This window comes from Anabas testudineus, chromosome 19, assembly GCF_900324465.2.
Source record: "Anabas testudineus chromosome 19, fAnaTes1.2, whole genome shotgun sequence".
In the NCBI taxonomy this organism is placed as follows: domain Eukaryota; kingdom Metazoa; phylum Chordata; class Actinopteri; order Anabantiformes; family Anabantidae; genus Anabas; species Anabas testudineus.
This window is the reverse complement of record NC_046628.1, coordinates 1,337,288-1,350,026: the sequence shown is the minus strand read 5'-3', so window position 1 is coordinate 1,350,026 and position 12,739 is coordinate 1,337,288. Positions and strand designations below refer to the sequence as shown.

At 42.6% G+C, this 12,739-nt stretch overlaps 2 protein-coding genes across 2 annotated transcripts; one reads left to right on the top strand and one right to left on the bottom strand.

Annotated features, from left to right (window-relative positions):
* The first annotated feature begins 256 nt into the window (after positions 1-256).
* Positions 257-3,970, top strand: LOC113155824 (2-aminoethanethiol dioxygenase-like). Its single transcript, XM_026350515.1, has 2 exons — positions 257-856; positions 2,351-3,970. Exons 1-2 carry the CDS (start codon positions 521-523, stop codon positions 2,807-2,809), a joined length of 795 nt encoding a protein of 264 aa, XP_026206300.1. The 5' UTR covers positions 257-520; the 3' UTR covers positions 2,810-3,970.
* Positions 3,971-7,377: 3,407 nt separating this feature from the next.
* Positions 7,378-9,939, bottom strand: LOC113155922 (early growth response protein 2b-like). Its single transcript, XM_026350667.1, has 2 exons — positions 9,529-9,939; positions 7,378-9,262 (listed from the first exon to the last, which is right to left on the bottom strand). The coding sequence occupies exons 1-2, from the start codon at positions 9,698-9,700 to the stop codon at positions 8,091-8,093; spliced, it is 1,344 nt and encodes a 447-aa protein (XP_026206452.1). The 5' UTR covers positions 9,701-9,939; the 3' UTR covers positions 7,378-8,090.
* Positions 9,940-12,739: the final 2,800 nt, after the last annotated feature.

The window sequence follows — 12,739 nt, the reverse complement described above, 5'->3', positions numbered from 1 at the left end:
GCCCCCACGACTTCTGGGAAATGTAGTCTCACTGAAATGCAGACCACTTTATTTTTTTAATAGTTTTTAATTGTCTCGGTATATTCACCGATCTTACATAATCACACAAATATCTGTGTGAAATACGACCCAGCTATTCTTTGCTTCACGGCTAACGCTCGCGTTAATGACATTATTTGTCATCTCTGGTGAAACTCCATATCCCTTCTGCCTTTGCTTTTGGCGCGCATGCTCCCTGGGCGCAGACAGGGAGACGATAGGGTGGAAAATGACTGGAGGGAGGCTCCAATCCCGGAGTGAAACTGGACATTATCACCATGAACTGTGCTGCGTTGTTTGAAAAGTGCTATTTTTGTCCGGTCTGAACGTCGACCGATCATCTCCGGAGGAACTCTGCTGACGCTGGAGGGTCTGCGAGACGTTTGAACGCGCACGTATTTGCTTCGGATCAGTGCCAGGAACACACCGATAACCCGTTAGTTTTTTTATTTATTTGTTTTCTTTTATTTCCGCAGCCAGAATGCCGCGGGACAACAAAACTGTTCTCATCCAGAAAATAGCAAAGCAGGCCTGTGTCACGTTCAGAGGCCTTCACAATTCCGCCAAAGCTGGTAAGAAACCAGTGGCGGACAAGCAGAGTGAACTCATCTCTTTAGTGACCGCGGTTAGAGCGGCAGACCTGAAAATTACTCCGCGGAAAAGTAAAGCGAGCTCCGGGGCAGCGGGGCTCCGCAACCCCCCGGTCACCTACATGCACATCTGCGAGACGGACGTGTTTAGTATGGGAGTGTTCCTGCTGAGAACCGGCGCCTCCATACCGCTGCACGACCACCCGGGCATGAACGGGATGCTGAAGGTCTCTCACACCTCATGTCTAATATGCTCTGGACTGTTGTTGTTTTTCAACTAGCTGTAAACACACATGACAGCTCATGTAACGTTAAGTCTACGGGTCGGCACACAAAGGTTTCCGTTAAACTAAGTTTCCTTCCTACATTTCCTTCGTATGTTGGTTTAAAGTCCATGCAGGACGTCAGGTATATAAGGATGGAGGTTTTATATGACAGAGACCATGGAATGAGTTGGGACAACTAATGTCTCTTGTCACTGTAACAACCACACTACACACATGTTGTATGTTTACATCTCCAAGGGCCCAATGCATGCAGGGGCCCCTGTGTGCACACAGAGGACAAGCCACATACTAATAATGCACCCACACTAAAGGTGGCACAAACACATTACCCTGAAGTCCTTCAAAAGCCATAGCTTCACTACATGCCATAGCTAAAATGTAGTTTGAGAACATGCAAGAGCAGATCAGCAGGTTAGGAATGATTCATTTATTTAGAGCTGAATTTGCCAGTCTTTGAGGACCCCTGCCCTACCCATGGCTTACTACCTGGATCAGGTGCGTCCAGTCAGTCAAAATCTGGAAACGGGAAAACAAGCAGATCAAGCAGTGGCTATCAAGGGCCAGGATTGCCCGCCCCTGATTAAGTCTTATAAATACATATAGACAAGTTAAGTTTTTTAGTGCATAGCCCAAGTAAACCACACAACTAATATAAATTAACTATTTCTATATTTACACCATATATGTCATATATTCTAACTGCTCATCATCTTGTTGCTGTGAGCACTGAGATTGATCTTAGGTAGAAACTTTGTTGAGGTTTTTCAATGAAGACCAAACAGGTTTCTGACCAGACAAACATTACACCAATGAGCCGAGTATAACAATGTATAAAAGCTTGAGGCCTAAAGAAAGTTACAAAAGCTAGGTTATGCTGAGACAGCCAATAAATCGTGCACCATAGAGTTTACAGTGGTTTTTAAATTCCTGTCTGTGAAACCAAATCGCAGAACTTGACTTCCTTCTTGAAGTTATTCCAGGTGTCTGGAGTAGAATGTTTTTTCTTATCTATGTACATTAGGAAAAGACAGCACTGCTCTGTCAGGTAAGCTTACAAAGTTGTGATGGGATTTACCTCACCACAACAACTACAAAAGATACGTGGACAAATGTATCCCAGACCCCTCAAAAGCTGGTTTTAGACTGTGACTATTTTGGTCACTGTCCATCTTGGTGGTCGTTTACACTGGTGCTGTCCACTTGTGATTCGTTCACCCAAAATGCATTTTAAAATCAGATGGAAACAATATCATGTGGTTCTTAAGGTGCTCACTTTCTGTGATCACAGGTCAGTTCAGTCCAATCCTTGGGTAGTCTTCAGGGAAGATTTCAAATTTGCAGTTGATTTCAATTCTGGAAAGGTTCTGACATGTAAACCTGTGAAATGCAGTCTAGCAGGGGTTTGCATATGTAACTGTTGTGTCTCTTGTTCAGGTTCTCTATGGGAAGGTCAGGGTCCGCTGCTACGATAAACTAGAAGATAATGTGATGGACAAGGTTGCACCTCGTTTTGATCCTCCACTGACCTCCCAGCAAACGTCTTCCATTTGGCGGTCTGTGCTCCACTCAGTTGCTGTATACACAGAGACTAGTGGACCATGCCTTCTCACCCCTGTGAGGGACAACCTCCACCAGATCGAAGCAGTAGACGGGCCCGCTGCTTTCTTGGATATCCTGGCACCTCCGTACAATCCAGATGACGGACGGGACTGTCACTATTACCAAGTCCTGCAAAAAGTGGTGGACGGGGATACAACAGGTGGAAGGAAAAGCGAGGAGCAGGAGGGAGAAGAACAGGAGAAAGAAGATGAGACATGGCTGTTAGAAATTCCTCAGCCAGAGGACTTCTGGTGTGGTGGGGAGCCCTACCCAGGCCCTGCGGTATCTGTCTGAATCAAAACTCAGATAGGGACATGGTGTAGGATATCCTTCACCCATAGGAGGAAACATTTTGTCCTCTTCCACAGTAAGGCCACACATAATGGTTATTTATGGTAGATGACCTGGAACTCAAATGAATTAATTGCCTTGCTCAAGGATGCTCCGCCAGGAGAGAAACTTTTAGAAAGTGGATGGAATTATGACACCACATCCACAAGAGGAACCGCTGAACTGCCTCACACAAACCTTAAATAACACTTTTCCTGCCCATGTTACCGTGTACACATGAATGTCATCAACCGGTCATTCTGAGAATGGTAGGTGTTGTTAGGGTTGTTGTTTGTTCTGTGAAGTCCTTTTACTCATATCTCACTGTGACGTAGAGGACTTCCACCTTGTTCCTAATCCCAAAGCCTGTAACTCAAGTCATACCTGCCTTATTTGTGAATATCGAATGTATTCTTCTTGATAGTGCCATTAGTATTGTACACACTTACTTCCTCTTCCAAAGTGCACACACTACATTCTATTTACTTTTTAAAGACAGACTGAACTCTTTAAACTCAGTCTATGAGTATTACATTTTTAAAAATGGAAGCTATTTGGAAACTTCTTCATTCTTCTCATGGTTTTAAGTCAACACCTTGTAGCTTGATAAACACTATATCATTCCTTTCTCTAGCTCATGTTACTGCAGCTTATGTCACAATGCTCTTATGGCCTCATATTATACTTGACGTGGGCCTATGTGCCACTTGGTTTCTGTTACTCTGATGTTGAATGTATGTGGAACAATAAAATACTGTAGATGACTCAAGGGACATCTAATTTCATGCATTTCATTTGTTTACAACAACAACAAAAAGTTTTTATTTCAACTACCTGACCAAACCAAACTCTACTAAGACCCAAACATGGTTTCTAAATTTCTGCCTGTCAGTTGGGGTATTTACCCTCTTAGACCCAGAAACATTTCTCTGACATTTTGTCTGTCCAGTTTTTATTTCATATTATTATTGACGTCTGAATTTGAAGATTAGGTTGATAAACCTACTTTCAACAAAACCCTGAAAACCCCAGAGAAACAACATATTCATCCTACAGAAGTGTCTACAAGAGTCTAAACATGTTTTGTTCTTATTGCACAAGTCTGTGTAAGCATTACAGTGAATGGAGTATCTGTTTATGTATTCCAGAGAATTAATAAACAGTGCATTTGAATTACAATGTAATATGATGCCAGAGGTCTCTAAACATTTCTCTGAATTTAGCCACACACATTTTGCAATGCAAAAGACATCAATTATGATATTTAAATCTAAATGGCTGGTTTAAATAACTGGGTTAAACTGAACCTGACTAATTGCTTATGGACTGTGTATTGTAAAGAAATGCTGAACAGAGACTGACAATGAAAAAAATATCCATGTTGTAAAACGGTTTCAAACAGACAAACAGCATAAACAAAAACTGTCTAAGTTGACTGAACATGAAATTAACGTTACTCATTCCAAATAAAGCTTTTAGAAGAGGAGAAGGCCTCTGTTAGGTTCTAACCATTTTAACAATGAATAGATTAAACGTTATTTCAATTTTAACCATTTAATTTTAATTAAACCTTTTTAGGCACCCTTGGCTTCCAGATTTGCGGTCATCAAAGGTCTTTTAAGGTCGACAGTTGGAGCTTAATGTAAAAAAAGAGCAATAAAGGGAATGTTAATGTTATATTGTCACAGTTGTCCATCCAGCGTCCTCCGCTTATCTGGGGCCGGGTCGCGGGGGCAGCAGTCTAAGCAGGGATGCCCAGATTTCCCTCTCCCCAGACACCTCCTCCAGCTCTTCTGGGGGAATGCCGAGGCGTTGCCAGGCCAGCTGAGAGACACAGTCTCTAATCTAAGTAATAAGCTAACTATGATAGTGTGACCCTGGGTTGTTCATCGTCTTCTCCAGAATCAAAGCAGTAGTTTAATGTAATTTTCAACCTCTCTATCAGAAAGCTCCACACGGAGCTGTGTTTACTAAAATGTTACATTACCCTCAGGTCAGGAGTGAGGCCAGAGGGATGGTCAGGGGTGGCACATGCCCCACAAAAAACCCAGTGGAATTTTTCAACGCCAGTATCTGAAATTACTCAACTAATTAATAAAGGCAAGTGAAAGTAATAATATCAGTTTATTTGTAGTTGTTGCACAGGTCAGTCACCTGCTCCCATGTGGTTAATCTAAATCTTACATTATCTGACAGTTTATTTTGGGGATGCATATGCTTTAAAAAAGCAAAGACTTGTTAATTTGTTGCATGCAAGAAAGACACAAAAGTAAAATTTAAAGCCAGACTTTAATATGCATAGGATGACCTCCCTGTCAGGTGCAGAAATGAGTATGAGAGGGTTTCATCTATCGGATGTGGGTTGAAAGTCAGTTTGACAGTTACATATGATCAACATTTATTGTCATTATTTCACAAAATAACGACAGTGAACAAACACTAGTGTGCTCCCCTCCTTTGATCGTGTGCCCAGTAGGCACCCCATCTGAAAGAATCTAGACACACTCCTGCTTCAGATGGCTCAGACTCCCAATATGGAGAAACATCAACATTATCTTTATTGCTGGAGCCACAAGCTGCAACCATTTAAAAAGAGCACATCACAACAAGCAATTGTACCGCCAATAAGCAAACTTTAAATTAGAACAACTATGTTCTATATGTCAACATCTTCGAAATACAAGAAGACAAAGAGAAAACATATGAGTGACATTAAAAGTGTGTGGAAATGCATTATTTATGTATTTTTGTAACAGATATGACTTTGAAAAAAATCAATTAAAAACAATTCCAATATCAACAAACAGTGATTTCAGATGCACTTACATATAATTAGACTAGTTTCTTGTCATGTGTTCATTCATTCTCACAACACCGCTGCACTATGAGTCAGAAAGTAGCTAACCCAACATAGAGTCAGGTCCATGTATTTGGACGGTGACACTATTTTTTATAATTATGGCTCTGTATACCACCTCTATGATTCTGACAGTCAACATATGTTAGTGTTAGTGTAAGTGTAGACTGTCAGCTTTAATTTAAAAATACTGAATGAATCCTGTATGAATTACAGTGATTTCTATTCACAGCTCAGAAAATATTTGGTCAAACATAGTCATAAATTATGACTTTCAATATAGTCAATACGTGGCCTGGGGTCCTCGGCCCACAGACTTTACCAGATGCCGGGTTTCTTACCTGGTGATGCTCTGCGATGCCTTTACTACAGCTGGCTTTACCTCTTCGTTGATCTTTTTCTTCTTCAGTTTTGCCTTCAGCAGGTGAATTACTGTACCTCTCTCCTGTGTGTTAGACCCTGATCTAGATATTTCACATTTTATTTCACATTATCCTGTGAGCTTAAGTGATATTATTTATATCTATTAAAACATGAAATGGCAGGTCATTGTAATTACTTTGTGGGGGAGAGAGGATAAATTAACACTGGAATAACCCTTTAGGTCATTTCAGTGTAAATATATTAGTGAAATGCGATCATGCTGTAACATACTGTGCCATTCCCTGCCTACAACAGGGGGGATGTGTCTTCCATGTTGAGCTGATGCTCCATTTAATGAAGAACCCTTTGTTTTGTCCTTTATGCATTTGCTAGACCGCGGCAAAAATATATTATTATCAAGTGATAAACCTTAAGGTGAATCACTAGAAATTAGGCCACAAGTGAGAAATAGCCACATCCTGGTTTATTAATACAAAGACATTTAGTAAATGGAAAGACATTGTCACATGAAATCATACAGATTAGAATCTATCTTAGAACATCAGAACAGAGAAACACACATGAAAATGCACTTCTCTTCAGTAACGTTTGGCACAAACAACAGATTCATTTCTGATGTTTTCTGAGGATTTATACATTCCCACATGTAAAGAATTCAATTTACACTGAAGTCACACGAATGTCCACGCACTGCTTCTTTTATAGGCTGATTTTGTAGACAATGTACATACAGATACATTGTACAGGTATATACAAATAAACAGCCAAATAAATACAGGTAAACTAATCTATGAACATACTGTGTACAGGATGCCGTTTTTATTCCCAGCTGTGTGAAGAGCATGCACACTCTTCAGAGCACAGTCTCAATACTTTGGTTTATTTGTTGTTATTTGTGTTTATTTGGTCTTTTATATTTCAGAGGTTTCTCTTGTTTTTTGTTGTTTTGGTTACTTGGAATAGTTAATGATTTAGTCTAAAATATACTTGAGCTTAATGAACTTCGCGATGAGCTTATATACAAACTGTCCTGTTTATAACTTGATGTGACACCTAAATAAAAAAAAGGTGGGTGGATGAAAGCACTGAGTCAGAGATGCCACCAGTGACGCAACGTGGGATTTACCCAAATAAATTTCCAACATCAACAACTTCACAAGTAGTTTTAAATAAATTATAATAAAAATAATTTCATTCACCACCTCCAGCCCATGAACGCGGTTCCATGAACGCATCACACTTGCCACCGCGTTGTGCTTCAGTTGAAAGTAATAAATCCACCTGATACATGTTGATCATCGTCAGACATTTAATAAATCTCAGAACACACCACAAAAAAACAAAAAACAAAATGTCAAGTTGTATGAGTTTAACATATTTACACCGCAACATGTTTTTTTTTACACGTGAACCACAACTGATTAACACACGAGACGAAATGTGTACAAAAATAGAAAGTCTTCAAACTTTACATATTAAAGGACAAATGTACATTGCATTAGAAGTGTCCTTGAATCAGTCAGTGTACAAAAAAGACACATAGCAAGGCACAAATTAAGTCATTAACAAAAACGTTAGAACGAACTCTTTGTCACTTTAATAACAAAGTTTTCTCTATTTAAAAATATTATTGCAGTTATTTCCCATTTCTATGAGCAGCCTCGCGCTCACTAAGTGTTGGCGATATTAAACAGCTCTCTTCATTACAACCGCCCTTGATTAAACCTATGAATGAAACGCTAGATTTGCTCTTCAGTAGACTGTCCAGGCAAAGTGCATTCGTGTCAGTCTCTCTGTCACTTCTGTAGCAGGAATGGTTGGATGCGCGTAATTACGCACGGCTGCACGGACAAAAGAAAGTCTTTTCTTGTTTGTTTGTTTTTTTTCATCGTGGTGTTTAGGTTTTTATCTTGTTGTTAACAACATTTTCTGAATTATTACTTGATGGTTCTTTTCTTTTTAGGGGTTAGTGTTCGTCACGCAGCCATGGTGACAACAAAGTTTCTATGAACAAATCCCGCTGCTCGCGCTGATCCCTCCTGACGGCCGCTCCAGCCCGGAGCTGGTGGACGAGGAGGATGACGATGAGGAGACAGTTGAGGACTTCCTCTCCTTTTGCCTCAGGTGGATTTTAGTGTGTCTCTTCCTCTCGTCGCTCCGGGCGAACTTCCGACCGCAGTAGTCGCAGGCGAACGGCTTCTCTCCCGTGTGCGTGCGGATGTGTGTGGTGAGGTGGTCACTGCGGCTGAAGTTACGCATGCAGATCCGGCACTGGAATGGCTTGTGCCCAGTGTGGATGCGGATGTGTCTGGTCAGTTCGTCAGAGCGGGAGAACCGCCGGTCGCAACCCTCCGCAGGACAGGGGTACGGCCGCTCGTGGATGGGCGTCTTGCTGGGTCTGTTCGGGTACTTTCTGGGCCGCAAGATCGGCCTCAGGGGCAGGTTCTGTGGGCTGTAGGCAGAGGTGAGCCTCGGCGGTCCTCCTTCGGAGCCGCCACTACCCGGGCCCCCCAGTGTAAAGTTCCTGATAGTGTTCAGTGGTGTCAGGGGTGGGGGCACGCGGAATGTGTCTAGAGGACAAGGGCCGAACGGTTTCCGATCTTGGATACCGGCCGTGTGCATGTCCCGCTGGCAAGGAGGTTGGAAGAAGCCCGGGTATTCGGGAATGATAGGGAATAGCCCTGGCGCGTCCGAGCCCCCGGGCTGCTTGGGCGAAGAGTAGGAGGGCGGCGGGTAAGAGGCGATGGGGCAGGTGGAAGTGGACAAAAACGCCGAGGGATCCTGGTACACCTCCCCGCAGCCAGAAGAGGAATAAGGAGGCGGGGGGGAATAGAGGTGATGGTGATGGTCTATCTCAGCATGGTTCTGAGCCGCCATGGTGCAACTCAAATTTCCGCTGGAGAAGTGATTGGGAGATCCTGAAGAAGTCGGGGAGGAGGACGCTGAAGAGGAGGGAGGAGGAGGAGGCGGCGGCTGGGCCACGTTGAAGATGCCCGAGACGATGTTGATGACTCCCTCGGGGTTCCAGTTACCTGGATACTGGGAGTCGATGGAGAACTTTCCCATGTAGGTGAAGGTCTGGTTGCGGTGGGACGCGGGCTGAGAGAAGCCGCTGGAGTAGGAGGACAGGTCCAGAGAGCGCTTCTCTGCGCTCATGTCCGCGCTCATCAAGCCATCTGCAAGAGGAAAACAGGCATTAGAGAAATCATTAGTGAACCTATTAACACCAGAATCCAAAGTGGACTTGAAGTGAGAGGGAACTGGTGCGCAACCAGTCTCTTTGCCATTACGCACGAACTGCTTTTTACCATTATAGTCAAAACCAGATCTTATTCATTTTTCTGCAAACTGATTTGGAGTTATAGTTATTTTAATGTCGGTATATAGACAACTTTTCATCTATGACTAATCAGTATTTCTTCAGTCTTGTTAAGTATCTTACCTGCAGTCACATTAATCTGGTCGTAATGCGCTCCTAGGTCGCTGTTGGGGAATATAGCCACAGAGGTCGGCAAGCTGGTGGCGATGTCATCCATGGAGTAGACGCTCTCAGCTACGGGATGCACGAACCCCCCGAGATTCACTGGCACCTTCTCCAAAGTTTTGGCCGTCATCGCGGAGAAGAGGAGAGAAAGAAGGAAACAGCGGCTGCGTTCGCCTCTCTCTTGTGCTTGTTCTCTTGTTTTCCTCAAAGCCTGTAATGAAGGTTGAAGGTGCGTAACCCAGCCGAGCGTGGGTCACCACTGCATGTCTCTGTCTGTCACCTGGTGGGATAGGATGAGCAGCGTGTGTGTGTGTTTGCGCTGCGCTTCACGCGCTCTGCTGATAAAAAGTTCACACCGCCTAAAGTAAGTCTCATTGAGGACGGCCGCCCTGGCACTACTATGTATATATGGGGAACCTTTTGAATGTGCCCGCTACGTCATTGCCCAAATATGGAGTAGGAGGGAGAGGCGCTGCCGGTGCTGATTGGCTGAGAGGCTCCGTGACGATTTCATAGGGGAATCGCTTGTCAGTGGAGAACCCGCTGCTCCAGGACACATACAAACGGACTATTTTCCACTCGATGCTAAAAGGGAGGAAACACACACCATAATAAAAAAAACAAACAAACACACACACACCAAGCATAATGTAGCACATCGAGCATCCACATATGCACTCTATTAAAATGACTTCGCCACGTTATTCTTTGTTTTTTTACCCGCAGCTTTTTGTTTATTTGTTGTGTCTAATCGCGGTCGGATATCAAAAGAGGAATTCCGGTTGAGCTTCTTACACCATAAAAGGTTGAATCCGGTAAACAGGGGAACACCCTCACGCTCCATATTTGGCTCTGATTCCGGAATATGATCATCGGAAAGTGACGAGTTTTACCGAGTGGAGCGAGAGACACAACACACAGAGAGAGAGTGAGAGCGACAAAGCAGCTTCGGCGTAACCACAATCAAATGAGCCGGCCAGAGAGCGGAATTTACTCCTCTGGGTGCTACAGGCTGCATGGGCTCGGAAACTTCTGTCAGTCTGATTTGACTATGCTCTAGGAAAGAAGAGATTTGGTTGAGTGAGGAGTTAAATATAGTATATTTAGAGAGATATTTATAGCGCTGAGCAAAAGGTATGTGAGGCCATGTGAGACAAACACCAACTAATGAACAGGATTTCTAAAGGTAGCCACAGAAATCAGCTTGAAATGATTGGAATCATCCCTATCAGCACGATGTTGTCTGATGATCATGTGTGTGTTTACATGTTGCTGTTTACTTCTGCTTTACTCATAAACACTGTGAACGCTGTGCTATAAGAGCAGGATCACTGTGCACTTTGTCAGTCCCGAGAGAACTGTGTGCCCTCCAGTGGCCTCTTTAAGAAGTGTGCTGCTTCTCTCCCTCCCCCTCACACACACACACACACACACACACACACACACACACACATAATGGAAACTAAATTCCACCAAATATTTTCTATTTTCTGTCTGTCAACTTTTGTCCACCCACGGAGGGACTTTACAAGATCAGAGCGACAGAATGAGTCTATGACCTGTGTGTGTTTATTTGTCGCTCAGTAACATCATATAATCACCACTGTCATGTTGGAAGCTAAATATAGATTTATCACCACTTTATTGATAATGTCAGAGGAACCTTTTATTGACCTTACTGCAAACAACACCTGACATACGACTGAAGTGCTCTACATCCTGTTTTGGTTCAGTGCAGGACATTTTGACAACAAGCAGGAAACCTATCCATATGTTAGACACCAGATGAGGGAGAGAGCAGTGAGATAAAGTATGAGATGAAATAATGCAGATGTGTTTTTCAACTGGGTTATCATATCAGCAGTTCTTATTGTTTTTTAGAGTAGTCCAGGCCAGACGTGACACACTGTGGACAGAGACTGTTTTAGTTGTGGGAACAACAATATAGTTGTTCAGCATAGACCTGTTGTGTTCCTTCAAGTTCCATCATAATCAGACTGAGCAGGTGCATGACGATACCCACCTTCTCAGTCCATTCAATATGAAAAAAACATCATCTGATATTACGTTTTTGGTTTTGCTTTAGCTTCCCCTGGAACCAAAAGAAAAAAAAAGTGTGGTATGTCCCCAGATGGAGCATAGTCAGTCTTTTAGAAAGAAAGAGATGCTGCGCTCATGGATTCTGATTGAGACTTTTACAGCCATTTATAGAGTTGCTCTGTTGCTGTTGTTTATTTTTCATGCCTGCTTTAGTTGGAAAAATGACTAAACAGCTAATCATCATTAGTTGCATATTGAAAAGCTGCAGACAGGCCTCCTCATCTCCTCATCTTTGGGTATTTTATCATCGGTATCTGCTTTGGTTTATGCGGGGCTTCCTGCACTTGCAGTGCTGTCTCACTGTTTTGCACTGCTTAACCAAAAACGATGAAAGTGAAAGAAGAAACACGGGTGATTTGTAATTAGTTGTGCCTCTCAGGCTTGTAGTTGTCTTTACATCTAGCACACTGTGAGTAATGAAGCCACAATTTTATTAGCTTTAGAGTGTCATGTGCACACACACGTCCTTCACATTAATCAACGCACTAGTCAATAATGACTGTCACTAACAGCTCTATTAATTTAACACATGCCTGGATAGTGTGTGTTTGTGTCAATGTGACACTGAATGTTCACACTGGACACAAAATGTGAGTTGTAGAAGTGTCCAGAATAAATGTAACTCAAAAGGATATGCTCACAGTGACAGGGCTAACATGCTGATGTTCAGTGGGTACCATGTTTATCAGGTTCACCCCCCTAGTTCAGTCTGTTAGTATTCATTTACGTACTAGTAGGGCTGATGTGAATGGGAATGCCATCAGCTTTGCAGGCGTTTAGTCTTAAACCAAAGTACTGAATACGCTGAAGATTAGACCTAATGGTTTTTCACTAGAGAAAATACAAGATCACCAAAGTTATTACGATTCATTTTCTGAGGACCATAAAAGTCTGTAGGAAATTTCAAGGTAATATTGGACCAACTGAATAACATTGACTTCTGTAAACTAAGCACTTAGTGATTTTTATAGACACTATGCTGTCACATCCTGGTCACTTCTTGAAAAGTTGCAAAAATCTGCTGTGATAATCCCCTGTAGTTAGTAGTTAGGCAGAGGATCATTATGTC